Source organism: Taurulus bubalis, assembly GCF_910589615.1.
Source record: "Taurulus bubalis genome assembly, chromosome: 3".
Classification (NCBI taxonomy): domain Eukaryota; kingdom Metazoa; phylum Chordata; class Actinopteri; order Perciformes; family Cottidae; genus Taurulus; species Taurulus bubalis.
In genome coordinates this window covers 15,556,961-15,579,091 of record NC_136591.1, presented here as the reverse complement: position 1 = coordinate 15,579,091, position 22,131 = coordinate 15,556,961, and the positions used below count along the sequence as shown (strand labels likewise).

The following is a 22,131-nucleotide window of genomic DNA, read 5'->3' as shown; positions in this document are numbered from 1 at the left end:
AGTGTCAGAAACAATCAACGAAAAAAAAAACGAAGGCTACCGGTGTACAGCCTATGACGTAATCAGCAGTGTGCCCCTCCAGCTGACTACCTACCCACCAACTAACTAAAAAAAAATAAGCTCAACCCTAGTCTTCATGTGGTTAATGGCGGCGGGTACTTCTGCACTGGAGCCCAGTGGCGAGGGAAAGCAACCAGAAACTGGCGACTGCCCTGCACCATGGAAGTGCTCCCGAGACAAGACGCTCTAGCCGCGGTCACCACAACACTACTTAAACGAAAATGACGAAACTCAAAGGAGTAACGCCGCTGCACCTGACAGGGGGACACCGCTTCAAACAAAGTCAAATGCTGCAAGCACCCCAGACAGACAACACTTAGCCTATCGACACCGATTCAAACTACTGCACCTCACGAACGAAACACGCACATCAAACTGCTCGACGAAACACTTACACGGAACAACATCCCGTACCTCTCGCATCCCACACGCCAGACTGCGTGACCAAATACTCACGCGGCAAAAAGGATCCCGGACGAGCCCCCACATGTCGCGCCGTGACAAAATGCACAAGAGATGCAGCGTTCCAAAACAAAGCGGCTTTATTAGCTAAACAAGGTGGTTGGTGAAACCCAAACTGCCCGAAACATAGATGAAACATAGACAGAACATTAGACCGCTGTGGCCTGGCTGGCCTCTCCTGGACCGTGCCCAGCGAGCGAGCGCCATCGAGAGCCACGCCCCATGTCACAGGCCGAGAGATCCGAGGCGGAGCTTTTATCCCCGCAGAGCACCGGGCCCAGGTGCCTCCCGTTAGGTTGATCTCCCCACTCCAGCAGGTGCTTCTTATTAGGGTGATCCCACCCCACCTGTTACCTGGAGGAGACAGACAAGGAGACAGACAGACAGACAGACAAATAGACAGGCAGACTAGGGGACCGTCACAGGCACCGCCCAACAATATTGTGATTGGTTTACAGCAGCGGTTCCCAAACTTTTTAGGCCACGCACCCCCTTCTACATCCCGACCGGGTTCACGTAACCTCAATCCCCCACACCTTAAAAAAAAAACGCAACAGAGCCTATTTATAGCCGCATAAAATCGGACCAATGTAAGAACTGTTTGCTCGCGCGTGGCGTTTGTTACAAGATTTAGTCCGCTGTATAAATTTCAGTTACACAAGGCGTCACTTTTAAAGAGCAATAAGGATGGTGAGGGAACAGGCTCAGAGGCAGATTGCATTTCACATGTATTTACTTAAACACAGTAAGCCACATAAAGAACAAAGAGTGGCACATGCATAGGCTCAGAAACAGATATAAATAAAAAAAGGAGGCTCCAGGGGTGCGCGCACCACACTTTGGGAATCCCTGGTGTAGACCACACATGAATGAGACTGCAATTGTTTTTGGCTGTTTTGTAACTCTTCCAATTTGGATCTAAAAAATGTAAGGGGCTTCTGACTTGCACTGGCATGATTGGTGTTCAGGTGGCAGCGCAAATAAGAGGCTTCAGTCAGCTGTTAGCCAGAACCTCACTGCACAGCACGCACTGTGGCTTCGGGCAATCTGCATTGCCAATCCAAGTGAAGCCCAGACCCAGATAATTGTCATCATATTTCCTCTTTTTTTTCCCAGTCTGATGCTCACTCTCGTTTCCTCTTTTTTCACCTTGACTCCGCGATGGGTCTCTGTGCTCCCGCTCCGTCTCCTCTTTCTCCGACTCCCGGTCAATTTCTTCTCCCGGTCTCTCCCCAACGCACCTCTCCGTTTCTCTCGCCTCCGGTTCCTCACACTCTCTCTCTGTCCCTCTCCTCTTTTATTGCTGATAGCTTCAGATGTCCCACCTGACAGCTTCCGATTTCAGCCAGTCTGGCGGCCGGACCGGAAGTGCATCTATTTATTGAATTGTACGTTTTTAATTGCAATTAAATGTAAATCTTACAAAGGGAATTTTTATAATTAAAAAAATCCTACTTAATTTTTTTAAATTGTGTTTAATGTTAATTATTACACCATTAGACCACCATTACATTTTTCCTCTCGCGCACCCCCTAGAGGCAGCGCACCACACTTTGGGAATCCCTGGTTTAGAGAAATACGAACAAGCCAGTTCGTGTTTTCTATTCTACCATAATGGTAATGTGTGCAGCAAGACCTTTCTTTGGCACTGTGGAGTAAGGCTGCAATAACGAATCAATAAAATTAGATTATCAAAAGAGTTGGCAACAAATTTCATCATCGATTCGTTGTGTCGCGCGATTATTACGTCGCGGAGAAGAAGAAAAAAGAGAGGAGCAGAGCAACTGGCTTGCCAGCGTTTCTGAGATTGGAGTGAGACACAGAAAAAAGTTGAGGTTGTGATCTTCGCAATAGAACATCTTTGATGTGACGTATCGAGTCTTGGCCAATCAGCGTTAAGATGTCTACAGCGTCTTCATTTCCCTCAAGCTTGTTTTTAATGGAAGCTAGTCGGCTTGCTAACGTGTTTAGGTTGTGTATTGTCGTTAAAGTTACTTTATGTTCCGTTACAGTTCAGTCTGTAACCGTAACGTGATGAAACATGCCGTAACCCCCCGGTCTGGTTCAGTTCATGCAGTCACTCGTTAACGTTAAACCGGCACACTTGCAGATCTGGCTGCAGGTTTTTTTTTTTTTTATGTTTTACTCAAAGTAGAATGAAGTAAAACACGTAGTTGGGCTTAGCCAACAACGTTATGTCGTGGTCATTAGAGGCCCAGACATTGATCAGATGATATGAATGAAAGAGTTTAAGGAAGATGCAGGTCAAAACAGACGTGAGAGGAGCAGTACAGCTTCCCACTGTCCCAGTGTTTCATACATATTGATAAAGCAGGGCATGCTAAAGCAGCCTCTGATCCAAGGAGATCAATTACAGTAAAAAGGACTCACATTTGGCAGATGTAAAGCATACATGTGTATGTTTTTAGTGTTAGTCCACTTTTATTTGTTTAATTAACAGCTCTGGGATGTTCAAGGAGCAACCTGTTTGTGCACTTTCTGAACATGTTTTGCACTGTCAGTTCTGTTTTTGAATAAAGGGTTGGAAATTAATGTTTTTTTATCCGATTCATCGATTTAATCAAAAAAATAATCAACCGATTAATCGATTATTAAAGTAATCGTTAGTTGCAGCCCTACTGTGGAGACAGGTCTGGCTATGTGAGGCTAAATAGTTGTAAAAGCCCCTTCTACTTTACATAGATGGAGATGCCCCATCACAGTTTGTGCTGGAGATACAATACATTTTCTCAGTCAATACTTCTGGGGGAATTTTATACCTTTTTTAATAGCTTGATGACAGTAAATGAGAAAGCTGGGGAATTACATGCCACAAAGGTCCCTGGTTGGAAATGCACTGGTCTAGTTTCTGTTCCTGGTTGGAACCCTAAACACCATGGTGCCTGTATTTTTACAGCTTTTACCCGATATGTCGGCTAATAAGTAACCAGAAATGTCCGCACATAGATGCCCGACATCTGTTTGAGGTCAGTTAGAAACCAAGTCTCCATTGCAGAGTTTGTTCATCAGGGAGTGCTAACAAGATCCTTTACTAAGTGTGAAATGTCCTGCTCAGCACATATCTTGGTCACAATTTTCTGTTTACCAGATTTAAGGATATTTGGGCTTTTAAAAAAAGGAATAACCCAAAAGATAGTGAATAGTAAGTTCCCTGTAGCTGCACTGAAAATATATCAGGTCTACCCAGCTATCCATGCAAATAAGAAAAATATACCAACACATGTACACAGTTTATGTGCTCCAGTGTGAATTTTTCTTTCCATTATGGGGGGAGGTTCGGCTCATCTCCCGCTCCACCTCAGTTTATATAAAGGGGTGGTGGTGAATAGGCTCTTTTAGCTGGCTGTAATTGAACCTGACCCACTTGCACAATTACCTCTAACCCATAATATTTGCTCAGCGGTATTGGGTTTTGGATGGCTCGGCCCCAGCGGTGAGGTCGACCTCAGCGTAGTCAGCCGAGGCATCAATCACTGTTGCTCCCTGAAGGGGCGGGGCTCCAACGTGACACAAGGGAGCACAGTGATGATTCGATTTGTGCCGAAGCTAAAGATGACTCGAGGAATTTCCAAGGTCTCCCACATCACGGAGAGCCAAGTTGTCAGTTTAATAACATCTTTCCTCTGAGACCTCCATTGTATTCCTTGTTCGTTCTCCAGTAATATTCTGAGTCCACTTTAGGAAGGAGTGTGGGACCAAATACTTTTTGAGTACCTGTCAAGAACTGAAGTTTGACAGGAAATGCTTGGTCAGATTCTTCAGGTCCAAACGCACTGAAGGCGATTAAAGACTCCTCTCCTTTGATGATCGTCAGTTGTTGCTCCAATGGCGCACTGCAGGCATCAGATTTGAAATGCGTCCCCGGGTGCTACTGCTTTCCAATATACAGAGATTACAGAACACTATGTTGTCGGGTCTAAAATACTTCCACACTCTAGAGAATCGTGGGCGGAATGCCTCCTTTGATCGGGCTCAGACACTTATTGTGACGCGTCAATGCACGTTATGCAAATCAACATATTTTTGCAATCAATGTTTCCAAAGTCAAGAATTATTTTCTGCAATCAACAATAGTTGTGTATTGTCGTTAGAACTAAAATCATTAGTTGATTCAGCTTTCAGTGTGTCAACGAAACAACCGACTAGATTTTTGTCCACACATTAAGTCAATTGTATGGTGACTTACACAGTCCCGGTACCAATAGCGATACCTGGGTTTTGGGTGTATTCTGATACCGAGTACAGATCCATCTGATACCAGTGTTTCATTAACGAGCTGTATGGCTCACTGTGGGGATGGGATGGAAATCATTGTTTTATGTGTCAGGAAACATCAGGCCTGAATTAAACATTTCTTTACTAACTTTGTAAAACAAAATAGAACAAATAAATACACTGATATAAACATACTGGATTCTTTATTATTTAAATAATGAATTGTATGGCAACAACTTGATTAAAAAAACAGGAAATACAATTTAAGTGTAAAACCTTTTTAATGCAGCAACAACTTCTAAAGTCATTTAACATCTCACTGGAAAACAATCTAAAACGTCAATAAAATAGAAAGAATGAAGAACACAGTTCAGTGTCGGTCCTTCTTCCTGTCCTCTGCTGATTCTCTGCCTGCAGGTACTGCTGGTAAAGAAAGGAGGGTCTGCTTTTTTTACATTAAACACTGATGGGAGGGGCTAAGGTTCCACCTGCCCATTTAGGAGTAGCTAACATTCATACACCGTAGGCACAGCTATGGAAGCATTTTTTGGGGGGTTAAGTGTCTTGCCCAAGGACATAGTGACATGGGCTAGCAGAGCCGGGGATCGAAATGGCAATCCTCTGATTGAAGGACGACCCTACTCATCATTTTGCCACAGTCGCCTCCACTGAGCCACAGTCGCCTAAATGAATACAAAACGTTCAAAAGTACCCATTTAGAAGCCAATAACGTTGGAGCCTGTCAATACTATGGTCTTTACTAATTTAGCACGATGGCCGTGTAACACCGGGTTTCAGTGCCCGTCGTCACTAGCTGCAGACCTGATTGTTTTATGTGGTGATGTTGATGAGTGTTATCACGACTCCAGGAAAGCAGCTCATGCGAAACGTATAGGCTTAGCTTCTGGATACAGTATTATTATTATTATTATTATTATTATTATTATTATTATAATAATGGGATGTGTATATTGTGAAGGTGCAATGGCAATATTAAAAAGCATCTTAAAATAAGATATCCAAAGAATCTCATTGCTTTTTTTATGCCTATTGAAGTTTTTTTTTTTTAACTAGAAAGAACTCATCAGCTGGAGATCCCGCTCATATTTCACTCTGGTTGCTGCAGACGTCTTGTGACATCTTAAATAACCTTCATTCATGCTTTGCATCAGAGTGGCATTATCTAAATGACCTAGCTAAGACCTGCTTTCTTCTGTTCTCCCAGTAAACACACTCAGGTCTCTGCATACATGCACTTAATTGGTACTTCTCTTCCGAGTCCACAGGGACAGGCTGACGTGCGCACGCACACACACACACACACACACACACACACACACACACACACACCCACACCCACACCCACACCTCCAGGGAAGAACACCTGAGCTCTTGTAGTTTGTTTGTCTTTAAAGGCCCATGAGGATGGGGAGGGGAGTCTTCATCCTGTCACCAGCTCGGTGGATTCACAAGATTTAAAGATCCAGGTCCTAATTCAAACCACAGTTGTTGCATCGATATCAGCAGAGACAATGGAGATGGGAGCTAATGAGATCTAATGAGGTTTGGTGGCTTAGTTCATTAAGCGACGAGACTTTCAGAAGCAGAGGCGAATGTATATTTTAATACACAAACTGGGTTTTTGTAGGGAAATGTGATAATTCTAATAATGGGGAGGACTGTGTGTTCTGTCTCCCAGCAACCACCAACACACACACTCACACACACTCTGCACCGCTGCTGTGCAACAGTGTTTGAATGGAGGCAGCTGCTTTACATTTTCTAGAACTAAAACGGTTTCAGCCCGTCCCTCTGTTTCGTTACTCACCTTGTGTTGAAGGTCCTTGGCCTCTCGCTAACAGGAAACCTCTCTTTCATTTCAGTGTGCAAGGATCCACCGTACAAAGTGGAGGAGTCTGGATACGCAGGCTTCATCTTGCCTATTGAAGTTTACTTCAAAAATAAGGTACACAAAAATGTTGACTCTCCAGCCAACTGTATGTTTAAACACTGACTTAATTTACAGTCTTAATCTGCTCGTTCTGCCAGGCGTGCTTTGGTTGTGTGACGTTTGAATGACATGCAACCATGCGGCCACTGGCCAAACTTGAGGCATTGTCATACCATCGTCAGGGTTACCCTGAAACTAGGGTTCTGGGGAAAATATTTGTTAAATTCAAATGTTTTATTTTAATGTGGGTCCGTATAGTTTGGTAGTCTTGATGTTTCAGTCATCGATATTGGCTTTTCGGTTAGTTTGTTTTTTCATTTTACGTTGAACAAATGGGAAAGAGCAATACGAGGCAATATATGTTCTCTGAAATGATATCAAACGTTGTTTTGACCACTAGTGCCGTGCCAGCTGAAAACATGTCTGATCCGAGCAGGCTGAATGTTGGGCCTGTGGAGATGTTGCTTTCCGGAGAACATGCACTCAGAAAAACAACTTCACTCGACACTGAGCTTCTTTGGGTCCTCAGCAATTCACCTGCCATGACTTAGTTGCATCACACACCTAAACTCCAGCTCCTCAATGGTCTGATGTACACATCAAAAACACCACAGGCAGATTTTACCTTTAAGCAAGGTAGGCAACCTGGATCTGGGGCCCCCAACTAAAAGGGCCCCAAACAGCTATAGATTTATCATTGTGTATACAGATGAGAAGTATGGACTTATGTTACTTTTCTAACTCGTTATACCCCCCAAAATAACTCACAATAGGCTCGTACTTGAGAAACATGCAACTAAACTATATACTACTTACTGTGTACTTCCACTTCAGATGAAAACATTGTAGTGCTACATTTATCTGACAAAGAAATGCTACAGGTGCAGATTCAGATTTTACTCACAAAATATAACAATTCAAATATGATATTGTTATTGAAACTATCCAGCAACAAATTAGAATGTAAAGCTCTATTAAAAAAAGCTATACACTGAATTTAGAGCATATCTATGATTCAGTCGGTCTCTGCAGGGATTGCCTAGTTGCCAGGTTTGCAACACAACTGGCACACATGGGCGACTGGCTCAGTGGTAGAGCAATCAGAGGATCGGCGGTTCGATCCTTGGCTCCGCTAGTCCATGTTGATGTGTCCTTGGGCATGACACTAACCCCCAAATGTTCCTGCAATGTATGAATGTTAGTTAGAGTCCTGATGGGCAGATGGCACCTTGCATGGTAGCTCCTGTCATCAGTGTGTGAATGGTTAGTGTTAAAGCACTTTGAGTGGTCAGAAGACTAGACTAAACAAGTACAGTCCATTTACCATTTACACTTGTAATATATTTCCGAGCTGTAAATGTCTTTACATTTTTTTTTAATCTAGAAATTCGAAACATGTCATTTTGTCCGTTTCGTCTCACAGAGGTAGCTTAAAGATGTCTAATAAGATGTATTTTTTGTCTGAATCATTCTGGAGAACAGAACAACTTTGTAGTTTGGACCTGAATGCAGCCTTCAAGCAGTGCAGCATAGTGGTGTTGATGCAAGAACATAATGTTGGTTAAGTCCTGATTGTGACCGTTCTCCTCTTTTCCCTCTCTGGGTGGCCCACCACTTCTCCTCAGGAAGAACCGAAGAAAGTCCGCTTTGATTACGACCTGTTCCTCCACCTGGACGGCCACCCGCCTGTCAATCATCTCCGCTGCGAGAAACTCACCTTCAACAACCCAACGGAGGAGTTTCGTAGGAAGCTGCTAAAAGCCGGAGGGGTAGGAGTCAGAGGGGGAGGGGGAGGGACTTGAGGGACACTTCTCGATGCAATACTGCAACTTGTACTACAGTAGTTGTAATTAGTTGTAATTAATTAATTGGCTGGTAATATTCTTATTGTCAACATATCCTATGAGAAAAAACAAAGCAACAACGTAGGGCTGGTTCTTAAAAGTCTGATTGGAGCCCCAGTGGAGAAGACATTTTTCAGTAGAATCGCTGCACTGCGTCATTGTGCACTGCAGAAGCAACAGCATGACAAGATGTCAACTTTACAAACCAGTCTTAAAATGACCTAACCATGGGTGATAGTGACGGGCGAAATACAGTACACCAGTTTTCACCTTTTTATAGCTGTCTATGTTGTGGGGGAGTAAAATGATGTCAGGGTCTTCCACCAGGACATTTCTCAATGAAGGTGGTCAGGTGACAGTCTAACAAATTCACATGGCACACGGGGCCTTTGTTGTGTGAAACGGGACCTCTGCCCTTCTTAAATGTTTCAAAGATTTCGTTTCGTGAACAGGTTTGTGTGCTTTTAGATTCCAAATATTCCAGTGGACTGGATTGTTTGTTCACGGAGCCTTTTGTGTATTTCCTTATCATTTTATTTTAGAACTGTTCTGCAATATGTGGTTTGTTTAATCAATGTGATCTTCTTGCTTTAGTATTGTTTGAGGAAACCTATACAAGGCAGAATGAATAACTACAAATGTAGTATCACTTAGATCAGCTGATCGAATCAACATAGCTCTCTATTGTTGTAAGTGTACCATTAGTTGCATCCAGGAATGTCCTGATAGTATTACCAATACCAAGTCCGATCGAATGCTAAATGTTGATTAAATACGTCTCAAACACTTTAAATAACAGCTGCAACTAAATTTGACCCACCAATTTGATCCAAATTTACTCAAGAAGCACAAACAGCCATCCTTTAGTTTGGCCTGACATTAAGCGACATTTTATCAATCTTGCTGTCATTACATTCCATTAATTTAGCCGAAGCTTTTACGCAAAGCCAGTCATGAAACATCAGCGAACACGTCAACTGCTTCAGATCTACTTTTAGAAACAAAGAGAGATAGATAACAGGTTGTTTTATTGGACAACGTGCCGTGTGAACAGATGTTTTCTGCTGTTCAATGTCAATGGGGAGCCAGGACAGCAAACCGTTGCTTTCGTTGAGTAGCAGCCCTGAGACAGAGGAGGGGACCTAGAAGGTAACCCTGAGGGACCCGACGTGTGAGACTACAAGGTTCAAGCACAGATGCTCTCCCTGTAAGTGCCTCCCTTGAGGTAGGATGTGAAAAGGGGAGAGTGCAAAGTCTGAGACTCCCAGTTCTTGGAGGGTGGCGAAGAGGATCTGATAGTTCACCTTGTCAAAACGCTACTGAAAGGCGTAGCAGCATGAAGGAGGAGAGGGAGACTGCTCTTGCAGTGTGGAGTTGCTCAGTGGAAGGGCCTTTAAAGCAGACTGGCGCGGGTCTGGAAGGTTGTTCTGATGGAGATATGCATGGGAAAAAAAGTGTTAGAGAGAGGGAGACTGGTCTGTAAATCATAACATCAGAAGGTTTTGATTGAAGGTTCCTTTTGACCAAATAATGTTTCAAGTTCTCACATTTTCACTTGCATATGGAGGGAAAAGCTCTCGGTGTAGCTGCCGCTGTGCCAGAGGAGAGCAGTGCTGCAACACTAGCAGGCTGAGGTGGATAAAACAAAGCAGAGTGCAGTCAAGAAATTATCCATCAGATTTTGAGAGGCTTTAATTTAGCTAATACCGACCCATTAAAATGTGCCCTCATATGATCCTCAAGACAGCCCTAGTTGCTTCCTCAGTGTTGGGTTCAGTCAGTCTGTTGGTCCTCAGCCAGAGGACCCCTGTAGGCTGGAGGTTTTATGACTGGAGCTAAGTGCTCTTTATTTACTTTGGCCTACACCCCCTTCTCAGCCTCAAAAAGGACTTTAGTGCTGACATTGGCCATATCGAAACTCACATTCTCTCTCGTTTCTCAACACTTAAAGATCCAAGAACATTACTTTGAGCAATTTCATTCAATCTAAAATTTCTTTACCACACCTTGTTCCACCGTTTTGGATATTAATAATGTAGTGAGTATTTGGCTTAGCTAAAATGATTTTGCATTTTAGAGTTTTAAACTGTAAACCTTTGTTGTCCTCTCTTTAACAGCAACGGGATCCTCACAAACGAAGTTCAGAAGACTCAAAAGTAAGATTTCCACCATGCTCTGGGGCTCATGGATGAAACGGGCTAGATGACTAACAACTTGGACCATCCTATAAAGTGGCTACAAATTGCTTTTTGTGTAATGATACCAGTATGTTTATCCTGGCTTACCGCCTCAGTGGCTTCATTCGCTTTCTTTTCAAGAGTGAGATACGAAGATCAATAATAGTTTCACGTCCGTGTGCTCATTACAGGGCTGGAGGTGAGATGCGGTGAGCTTAGCTTAGTTATGCAGATGCAGCGGTTTTTGGGTGGATTAAACAAAGACGTTACATGTTAATTGAAGAGCTTCGGAGGTGTACTGTGTGTTTTTGAACTTTTGACGGTCTTAATGCTAAACTAGGCTAACCACACCCTGAATCCAGCTCAATTCATACACACAGTTTGATATCAACTCTTCCCTTACCTCATTGTCGAATAGGCGTAGCATTTTGAAGCATTCCTTTTAGATTTGAATTATAATATCATATAGCAGAAATGTCATGAATGAATATAGAATACAAAAGTGTTTTAAGTCTTTGCTACTGCCTCTCAATGAACCAATCTGATCAAAGAACAAGTCAATAACAACTCAAATCATTTTGGATCTCGTCCAGTATCAAAAACCTTTAAGTTTGAGACCCAGTCCCACTTTTCAGCTATCAAACTGTACCCCAAAGACTAGTCTCTGAAAGCCCAGAATCCTCTGATGATTTTGGTTTGCTGCTGTTCCTCTGGCAGGTGATGGTAATGCAGGAGGGCTCCACCTCCCTGTTCGGCCAGCACCTGAAGCTGCCTACGCTTCCCAACAGCTCGCTGATATCCACCTTCTCTGATCCAAAGAAGAGCAAAAGCTTCCATGGGTCAAAGGTCAGTGTTGTTTCCATGTACTTGCCTGGAGCTAGGCCTCACTCTCGGCCCGAACCAGCTCTGAAACCTTTTACCCCTTCAAAGTATCCAGGCCCTAATCCCCCACACATTTGGCAGGTTCAAAGATTTTTAAACTCTAGGATTTTAAAGACATCCAATCAGCCAGAAGCACTCGGAGACATGCTGTGAATCTTTGACAACCTGTGGGTTAGACATTCTTATGCATAAATGTTTGAGACAATAAAGTACAAAATGAGTGAAGAGAATCAAAGGGAGAGAGAAGGCTTACATGATGGGCCTAGATGCTACAGGTGAGATATGAGACATGACCCCCGTGTAGCACTAAATTATGTATGTCAATAAGCCGGCATGAGGTTGCCATTATGTGTTATTTTTAGTCCATTTTAATAGTGTCATTTAAGAGCCAGGTTAGGAGAGGCCCATTGTGTGTCCTTGATTTTGGTTTTCATGACAAATACTTAACAACAACATTGTAAGTCTTATTTATTTTTGTGTGTGTGTGTGTGTGTGTCACACACCCCTCTTTCTCCATCATATTTATTCATATAGAATTATTGTGCTACTATTGAAACACATTAGATTTTTTATGAATCATGACTAAATGACCTATTTCAGAATATCATTTATATGTATTATAATGTGTTTAACACTGCTGGGAAAGATGTGGGGCTCATTATAATGACTTGATATACTGCTGGGTAGTTTAAGCTATAATAAGAAATCATAACATAAGGTGCATAAAATACAAATCAAAATATTTGTTAAGCAAAAATGTTATATAATCATATACACACACAGTGTTCAAAGTGTTTTTCTTCCGCCTGTGTGTGTGTGTGTGTATATATGTATGTATATATATGTATGTATGTATGTATATGTATGTATGTATGTATATATATGTATGTATATATACTGAGAGATAATCTAAAATACAAATAGTGGAGATTCCATAGATATTGGCTTTATAATGGAGTAATAATTATTACTACTGCTATTCTCAGTAACAAAGTCATAATAAATATATATCAGAAATAGTAAATTACTTGATCCAGACCCCTTGTTCACTTGAAAATAACATAATAATAAAAAAGAATTCAGTAACTGTTTGTAATTATGGTGTGGTTTTAAGTTCTGACAGCTTCATTATTATTATCATTATTATTATTATTATTATTATTATTATAACCCCTTCAGTGATTTACATGAGCTTGGGTCACATGCTAACCTGCCAATGTCATGGTGCTGAAAGGTCTGTTAAAAAGTGCCACTTTAGTGATCTCTTCCATGTTGATGGCAGCAGAGGCCCTGCGTCCCCTCCTGAGCACTAAAGCAGTTTTATGTTGGGCTGCCCCGGGAGGGAGACGTGTTCACTCCAGTGGAGGAGTCCGCTGGAGTTTAGAAACGAGCCGACAGCTTTACGCCCTGAGGTCCCGGGGTCACCGGCAGATGCACCAAATGAAAGGTTTCAGAGGTGGTTGGCCAAAGTTGTGACACACCCACATCGTCTAGACTGCTTTAATGGGTTTACTGCATTGATGAAATATTGACAAGGGGGCTGGAGGTGAGACCCAGGGACAAATGGCCCCCGTCGTTGGAAGGAATGCATTTCCTCCTTTTCACCACATTGCTCTTCGCTCCACTTTTAAGGGTGCGCATGTGGCTGCTGAAAAGACCCCCTCACCCCACTGAACAGCACGGTTCAAAAGAAGTCCTGAGTTTGCTCTTTAAGCCCATAGATGTTTTTAAGAATAGACCGCTTTTCACGGGCGGTAAGGCTAAACTGCAGGGTGGCATGCGTGTTTTCTCTTGTGTAAAAGGCAGAAGATTAATCTTCAGTTGACCTTGCTGCCTGGTTTTTGCTCACTTTGTTGTTCCGTACTATGTATTTTAGAAGTACTACATGTAGTCTAGTGGGATCCAAAGTCAACGCAATACGAAGAGCAGAGGACAACATTATGAGGAGACCTGTTTCCTCCTGAACGCTGAGATTTAGGTTTATTGAGCTAGGAGTGGTACTTTCTTCAGTTATCAGTTATTATCACAGCAATAAAAAGCCCATACTGTCCTCAGACAACAGTATTTCTCACTGGCTAATAATGGGCTGGCCCTTTTATGTTTGCCCACTGACCTAAAGTGGGATTTCCCTCTACCCCGCTCCATAATCCCTTTGAGCTGAAGTTTGTTCTTCTGTAGCTTAGATGATTCTGTGTAATTCTGCTCTAACATCCTAAATGTTGGGTAGAATGCCTTGTGTGTGTTTTTTTTTTTCAGGCCTGACTGAACTTGCCATCTTGCAGTTCTTACGTCCTGATTTGGACTACCATGCAATCTAAACCTGTTGCTCATTGTTGAGCCTTTTGTTCTGGAGGATGTGTTCATACAATGAAGGCTCTTTCTCACGTGTTGGCTTCGATTCACAGGACGGCTCAAAGGGAAGCGGTCTTACCCTTCTCACCACTGCCACAACCACCAGCACCAACAGCAGCAGCTTCTCCAAACTCCACAAGCCCTCTAAGGACCACAAAGACAAGCCTCCAAAAGATTTGAAAGAGCCCAAAAGTGCCTTCAGAGACTCCGGCTGGGAAACCGGCAAAGCCCCCAAAGAACCTTCCAGGAAACCCAAAGAGAACCAGCCCCTAAGAGATATCAATCCTAAAATGGGCTTCAAGGAACCCAAGTCTTTGTCCAAGGAGCATCGGACTGAGGGGACGACCCACGGGTCGGCGCTAAACAAGCGTCTGTCCGCCCCTGACAGTGACGAGCATGTGACCAAAAAACGTAAAAAAGGATTTGTGGATCCATCAGGGAAGCAACCATCGGGATCAGACTCTCAACATTTGGATAAGAGTCTCTTGAAGGATAGATCGCAGGTGCGAACAAGTAAACTGCGACCAGAAGGTGACGAGGCGGACCGCAGGAAGGTGTCGACACTGCCGCCATTCCAGGAACGGGTGGACCCCAATGACTCGGATATGGAGGACCAGTCCACCAAATCAGATGTAAGTAGAACGCCTTTCTAGTTGTTATCAAAATCCAAGAGTGTAAGATTTTTTAAGAGCTCGTTGGACTCACTGATTTAAGCTTTCAGGCCATTTTTATGATAAAAGTAGTGAAGGGAGGGGTAGTGGAAAGAGGTCCAGTTCTCCCAAAGTTTTAAACAGGATGGTTTGTTGGTGGCAAGTCCTTCCTCGGCGTAGAAGCACTATAAAAATCAAATGACCAACAGAGAGAGAATCTTCTGTAATGGGGGTCCGGTGGACTCCAGGGGAGGGGAAAGGAGGGGTGGCCCTCATTAACTAGTTCAGCTGCAGTCATCTGGGTGGCCAAACAGGAAGTGGAAAAAACTGGAGTAGGATAGTGACAAGATGCAGTTGTGTTGCCCTATTAACAACAAATGACAGATGTTGTACACATATTGTGTTTTGCAAAATTTAATATGGATGGGGAATGTGCTCAAGTATTCCTCTCCAGCTTCACATCAAGAGCAGGATTAGAAAACGTCTTGTCTACAGTGGCTGCTCTCATGAACAGGCTGACATTTGACTGGGTTGCCTTGTCCACGCACATTTGGTGGAGAAGCTCCCCATAAAGACGGGCTGTTTTATAGCCAAATAGTCGACGAGAAAGATTTATGGTTTTACAACACCTGAGGAGAAAGGGGAGACTTGGCAGTGAATAGAACAGAGTTCCCCTTTAATCCTTTTAGCTTTTGAGAGAAGAAAGAGGGCGAGCGTTTGTGGGAGAAAGGTCTAAATCCCCGTGCTTTGAGCAACTTTCTTTTATGCGATGGTGTTTTCATTTCTATTCTCTAAAGCTTGTATAAAGCGTGGGTCTTTGTGTATCTTTCTCCTTAGGGGCAGCTTGTTTAGCCAGGGGAGTTATTACTTAGCACAAGCAGAACCCGTGTTTTTGTCTGTGCTGTATGTAAATGCCTTTTAAGTTTTCCCATACTGAGGCTGGGGGTCGGGCTGGTTGTAAAGGGGATGTGGGTTGACAAATGCCAGGTGTTTGATCCTCCCCAGGCTAGCGACTCCGGTGGGCGAGCGCCGGGCCGACACAGAGCGCCGCTCTCATTTCTCATGTGACCGCTTGTTTGATCTCGGTGTTTTCCTCCGAGCACAGCGCCAGAAACAGCAGAGAGGAGGAAATGTGGAGTAGGTGATGACATGAAGGGAGAGCCGGCTGGAGCGTCAGCACGAGAACCTCTTTAGCACTCTGGATGTGGGCACCAGAGGAGGGATTTGTCACCTGTACAAGTCTGTATTTAAAAAAGCCCTTGTATGATCAAATTCACTCTTCACAGATACATGCTTTATAGATGGCTGAAACGTATTTCATGAGACTCGTGGTATTTTGAGGATGATTGATTAATATTCGGTGCAAAATGTTTGGTTGATGAGGAGTTTGATATCTTCCACTCACACTGAGAAACAACTTAACTCTTTAAATTTGTTTTTCATTTCTCAGAGCCTTTGGACGGTAACAACAAAACATTTTTAAAATAGCCTTTACAGTTTTGTTTTTCATTTATTTGACTTTTCTTTTTTACCAAAATCAAAATTTACAAGTGAATGTGCAGATTAACAATCTGCACATATTAGTCACCTTTACAGTGAAAAGAAAATATGATTAATATTGAGAGAAATTATGAATATCTTCAGCTATAACGTGGACATTCAACATTTTCAAAGCTGAACAAATGGGTCAAATAAATAACGTTTCGGTTATATGGCCTTAACTTGCACTGAAAAAGGTCTGGTTTGAAAATCCTTGTCACCTTTGGGTGTCTCTGGTTGTCTGGGTGTGTCTTTGGGTGTGTCTCTGGATGTATATAGGTGTGTTTGGATGTTTCTGGGTGTGTCTCTGGGTGTGGGCTCACTGCAGTACCAGAGAATGCTCCGTCAGGTGGAGGAAAGTACAGTACAGGTTTCTCCAACAATCACCTCACAGCTGAGAAAACCGTGAATGGGTGAACAACAAGTCTGACAATGAGCCGACACATTTATCTCTGTATAAATGAGTTGGCTGTGTTTGAATGGATCTACGGTGTCAAACTGAAAGCGTTTAGTTTGCCCATGCCCATGCACAAGCAAACCAAACCAAACGCTCGTGCTCAGTTTGTTCTTTTTTGCTGGCATTTCTTGTTGGCCATCCTAACTGTGCCAAGAGTTAAGAGAGGAGGCCAAATCAATGCCGGCTAGAGACTATTTATTGTCTTAGACGAGGGTAGCTTCGGCGGCTTTGAGCAAAGCCGGACAAAAGCCCTTAAAAGTAGCGCTGGTAAGATTTATGGCCCTCTGAGAAGCTGTCCCATAAACCAACAGACCAGCTGTGTGGTGTTTGTTGGCGGGAGGTGACGGCCATTGAAGTCGCTCTGCCTTTTGTCCTTGCGTCTCTCTTTTTCTCATGTTTCTTCTGTCGGTCCCTTCTCGCACAATTTGACACGCGCTTTAAAGCCACACCTCCAGTCGATCGGAGTGGACCACAAATATTATCCCACTTACTATGGGACCATATAAATATCAGCAGATTTTGGGAGACTTTTTATATCCCAGTACCTGTAGCTGTCTCATCATGGGGCTTCCCCCATCCTCCCTTTGAAAAGCATTGGCATCTTTTGGCAGTTCTGTTACATTTTACAAACTCGGATGATTCAAATAGTCAGAATCAAAAACACGATATTAGATATTAGAGGTGTATACACCGGTTTTACTCTTCTCGGCCGTGAAACATTCTGATGGTAACAATACTGCTGACAATTACTCTTACTATGAAAATAGACATTTTCACAGCGCTTTTGTATTAATTCAGCAATTTGCCACAAGAGAAGTGCTTGTATCCCCAGTGGAAAAGCCCAGCAGCACCAGAAGAGTCTTGTCTATCTCTGTTCTTTGCGTCACTGATCAAGAGGACGGTCATGTTCTTCTTCACAGGGGACATAGAACTTACTATGAACTTACTATGAAGGACTGACACATTATGAATACAGTGAGTGCATGTGATCGACAGTCGACGATCATAAACACCCGAAGAAATCCGGACATGAAAACATGAAAGACACATTTATAGTCGTTTCCAGCCAACTGTCTTAACTTTAACTTTAAAACATATTAAACTAAAGAAGGTTGTTCAGTTAGTGTTGGTTCATTTTCAGAGTTCAACGAAGTGGCAGTCCTGTTGAGTTTGTTCAGTTTAATAGAACCTAAGCCAGTTATTCTGTGACATCATTGGACTGTGTTTTACCTCTAATAGTGGTTTTTAATTTGTATCATGTGCGTACCGGCTACTGTGATTGTTTTGCCACAATAATCATATATATCATCATCATAATAAGCCTTCTGCTGAATTCAGGAGACTGATGACTGATGTTTGCTCCGTTGTGTGCATTTTGATCCTTGATTGTTGTATCCATTCAGACTGTGTGTGTGTGTGTGTGTGTGTGTGTGTGTGTGTGTGTGTGTGTGTGTGTGTGTGTGTGTGTGTGTGTGTGTGTGTGTGTGTGTGTGTGTGTGTGTGTGTGTGTGTGGTTTCAGAGCACTGACACTATCTCCTCTGGAGATGAATGTCTTCCTCTCCCTGAATACTAACGAGGCCTGTCCTTCTTTGTTTGTCTCACACACAAGTAGCATTAACCTCGGTATCCATTCATCTGTCAACTATTTTCTCAGTTACCTGATTTGTTATTTGGTCAATAACTCAGAAAATTGTGAAAAATGCCCATCCATCCCAATAACCAGTTCAAAACCCAGAGAGATTGTGATAACTATCATAGAGGACGAAGAAAACCTACAAATATTCACACACTGCAACAGGAGTGTTTTCCCATTTAGACTCAAAACAATGAATTATTATTATCACGAGAGTTGACTCGTAGATAATTGGTTGCAGCAGTACTTTATTGTTGTTCATTTGTATTTGTTGTAATGGGAGATGCAGTAGCAAAATATTGGTTACTGTTGTGTTTGTTGTAGTCCTTCTTGTTAAATGCCATGGACCAATCCCGACCCTCAGCTCCCGAAACTACCTGAAACTTGCATTGAGCGCCACCTCCTGCTGTTGCCCCACGGGGGAAACAAAATGATAAATAAAATGACGCACATGAAGCATTTAGAAATGGCATAAAGAAACACAGAGAACAGGCACATACAGAAATGCTGTTGAAATTATTAGTTGACCTTCATGCCCTATAAAGGCGTGGGGATAATTTAATATAATGTATTGGCTTTCAATGTAATCATATATTAGTATTGAGTTAATTCCCCCAGGATTAAACAAACATAGGCCAAAGTGAAGTGAAACTTGAGCGGGAAATCCTACTTATTCTACTTTTTTTTTCTATTTTATTTTTTTGAATTTTTTTTTTAAGATGGATGAAAGTCAAGAGAATTATGTTCACATTCAAAGGGGTTCAACAAATCAGGGGCCAGATAATCAATCTGACTTTCTGGGTGTGTCCAGTTCATCTGCACACGTGTCAGCTGGTGTGAGCTCTTTGTTCACCCGAGCATCCATGTTGACATTTACGAGCTGCCCACACATCTGAAGCTCTGTTTGAAGTGGACAGAGAGCAACACATGACTGTCTCAAAGTGATAAGAGATGACTACACAGCTGCTCCCTTTAAAGCTCATTTTACCTCGAGGTTTGAAACATCCACACTTTGTGTTCTTCCTTTACTGTGGATGAAACAAGACTGTTTTTAATATGCAAGAAAATAATAAAAACTAATGCCAATGCACCTCCAGCTGTCAGCTGCCTGCTGCTCATTAAAGACACCATTGTCTTTAACTGATAAGGAATGACATATGCATAGTGTGTTTCTAGTTGCTTCCCACTGTTGGAGCACACATATTAGAAAATGTGTGCTAATATGAGACAAGTTTATGAGAGAAAATCTTACATGGACAGGGGTCAGGGGATCTGCAGGTCTTGAAAGTCCCAAAAAGTATAAATTGTTGTGTTTAAAATAAAAAAAAACGAAAATAGTTTTTAAAAGTGTATTGCCAAATTTAAATATTTTTCATTACATTAGTTATAACTTATATCTTATTATGTCTAATATGGCTCATGGAAGATGTTTTAAAGTATTACTATAAAGTAAAAATGGTGATAGTGGATTGTGCTGCAGGAAGCCCATCAGCCATCAGACCTGTAGCAAACTCTGTCGTCACTGCTCGCTAAAAAAGCCATATCATACTCAATATATGTATCATGATATATGCTGTTTATTAAGCGGGAACAGAAAGGAACAGCCGTATATTAGTATATACTATATGTCATAAAAACTTGGTAAATATTAGTAGAGCCAAACGTTTACTAAAATGGAACCAGATTACAACAAGTCCCCGTTGTATTGGGACCTCCAACAAGCCAGAGGAGCAGGAATCAAACCCTCAGGACATGAGGAATATTTGAGGGCAGTCACACGCATGATGGTCAATGTAGTGAGCAGGTTTAAGTTTGTGTGTAGCTTGCTGCATGTTTATGGCGCATCATTTAGACTCAGTGATTTATGATGCTTGATGGGGATCTGAGGCTCGAGCACTAAAACGGGCCTGGCTCTTTTCAGACGAGCAGCAGTGTGTAGATTTGTTGGATGTCTGCTTCGGGCTCTGACACGCCAAGATGACTTCAAAGTATTAGTGCTCACAAAGACTCATGTACCATATCTCGACTTGTTAAAAGCAGCACTTAGACTCACCTCGAAGACCTTCAGGCCTGATTATAGAGCAATACCGAGTACCGATCCGGTGCTGGCTGCTTGAAGCTACTTTCACTTCCCAGGCCAAACTAGAGCCGGTCGCTGCGATCCGCTGCTGAGGAAATGCGCCCACCCACCTATTAGGAAGTGAACAAATTATTTGGTCCATTGTGAAACTATGGTGGGACAAAATAGACGTCGACAGGCCGCCACAGCCACGGTAATTATTGGGAAACGCGGAAATCATGTCTTTCAAACTCCAAATGCACAGTTTGTTATGCTGGGTTTTTGTTATGCTGACCCTGACGACATCACCAGGCTTTTTCATTCCCATAGACCAGACTGCCATTGCATCATCAATCGCCACATCTTGGAGGAAATAATGAAAGAAAGGAGAGAAACCGGAAGAAGCTGTTGTGTTGTGAAACATAAACGGATGAATCCAGATCTGATATGAGGCACATCAGAGATGTGAATGTTCACCGTCAGTGTAGTAAAGCGCTAAATGATGCTGGTGACGGCAACTACTGACGGATAGCTGACTCGAGTGGGAGGGTGCTGCCGGACAGTCCATAAATATAACAGCATCAGGCAGTCATCGCCAACTAAATCTCCGCCTAAATTCAGTGGACTATTACCAGGCTGGTTATTGACCGACAACACTGAGTCCATTGTTGCAGCGTGGGTGGTTTGTGCAAATGCCAGATGTTCGGCTTCCCTCCGACTTACTGACTCCTGGAGCTCCTCCTCACTGATGGGATCTTCTGATCTCTATCCCCCAATAAGGCACTGCCTGTCTGGTCTACAGGCCAATACCTTCTCCACTCTAGTCCTCTTTGTTTGGCAGGCAGAATGTGTTTCAGTCGCACACTAAATAATCAGCCATGAGAACTATGACTTCTGGTGGACAGAACGTGGAACGTCTCTTAACGTATATCATCGCATGAAAGTGGTCAAAAGTCAACATTGCAAATATCTGCCAAATGATTGGATGCTGTTGTTCAAATCCTTTATTGACCCAGCATCAGTCTGCTTCATCCTGGTTGTTTCATTCATCACATTTTGTTTTCTCTTCTCCCTCCCAGTCCGAACAGCCCAGTCCAGCCAGTTCCAGCTCCAGTTCAGGCTTTGCTCCCACACACCACAAACGGCAAGGTAATTATTATCAGTCACAATTGGTCTGTATAAAGGTCCAGTGATTCCATTGCTCTAGAAATCCTTTAGGACTGTAACTGGTGTCAGTGTCAGGTGAGTCTAGAATGTGGGACTTTTTCTTCTTTACCTGAGGGTGACCTCTGCTTGTGTGTTTGTAATTTTCTCTGGATGCAGTGGTGGACTTCATCATCAGGAAAAGGTTGGCTATTCCTGCCACCACCCACACAGGTAACCGTTCCTGCGAGGCTCTCTTTTCCAGCTCGTCTCTGTGCATGACAACTCATGCATCTCTCTGCAGTCAGTAATGCTACGTTCAAACCAAAAGCGTTGCAAATTATTTGCGCTAGCAGATTGCATGCCAAGTCAATGCACAGACACGAATGGTTGCGAAACGCACACATTTCCGGCGGGTGACGCGAATAAGGCGGCGCGAATGACTGGCGCGTTGCGAAAAATTTGCCTCGTTCGCCCGGGTTGAAAAATTGAAAAACGCTGAGTTGTGAAAGCCAATCAACGTTGAGAAGCTCCGCCCGTCATCACTGCCGTCCTGCCGTTGCTGAATCAAACTGCTGGTCCGCCTGAAGCAGCGCTGGTAGCGCCTGTCATTCAGACGCTGTTGTGGGACTACAGATAATATTATGAACCCTTTTCATCACCATGGACACTTTTTGACTCCTAT

General features: G+C 43.0%; 1 protein-coding gene across 1 annotated transcript in view; it reads left to right on the top strand.

Annotated features, from left to right (window-relative positions):
* Window positions 1–22,131, top strand: part of mllt3 (MLLT3 super elongation complex subunit) — a gene marked incomplete at its 3' end in the record, with an annotated part of 42,404 nt that overhangs the window by 13,330 nt on the left and 6,943 nt on the right. The window contains exons 3-9 of the mRNA XM_079215473.1: window positions 6,642–6,724; window positions 8,335–8,478; window positions 10,671–10,709; window positions 11,448–11,576; window positions 14,018–14,596; window positions 21,383–21,452; window positions 21,627–21,680. Of these exons, the coding sequence (XP_079071599.1) occupies window positions 6,642–6,724; window positions 8,335–8,478; window positions 10,671–10,709; window positions 11,448–11,576; window positions 14,018–14,596; window positions 21,383–21,452; window positions 21,627–21,680 (1,098 nt within the window). The remainder of the gene's footprint in view (window positions 1–6,641; window positions 6,725–8,334; window positions 8,479–10,670; window positions 10,710–11,447; window positions 11,577–14,017; window positions 14,597–21,382; window positions 21,453–21,626; window positions 21,681–22,131) is intronic.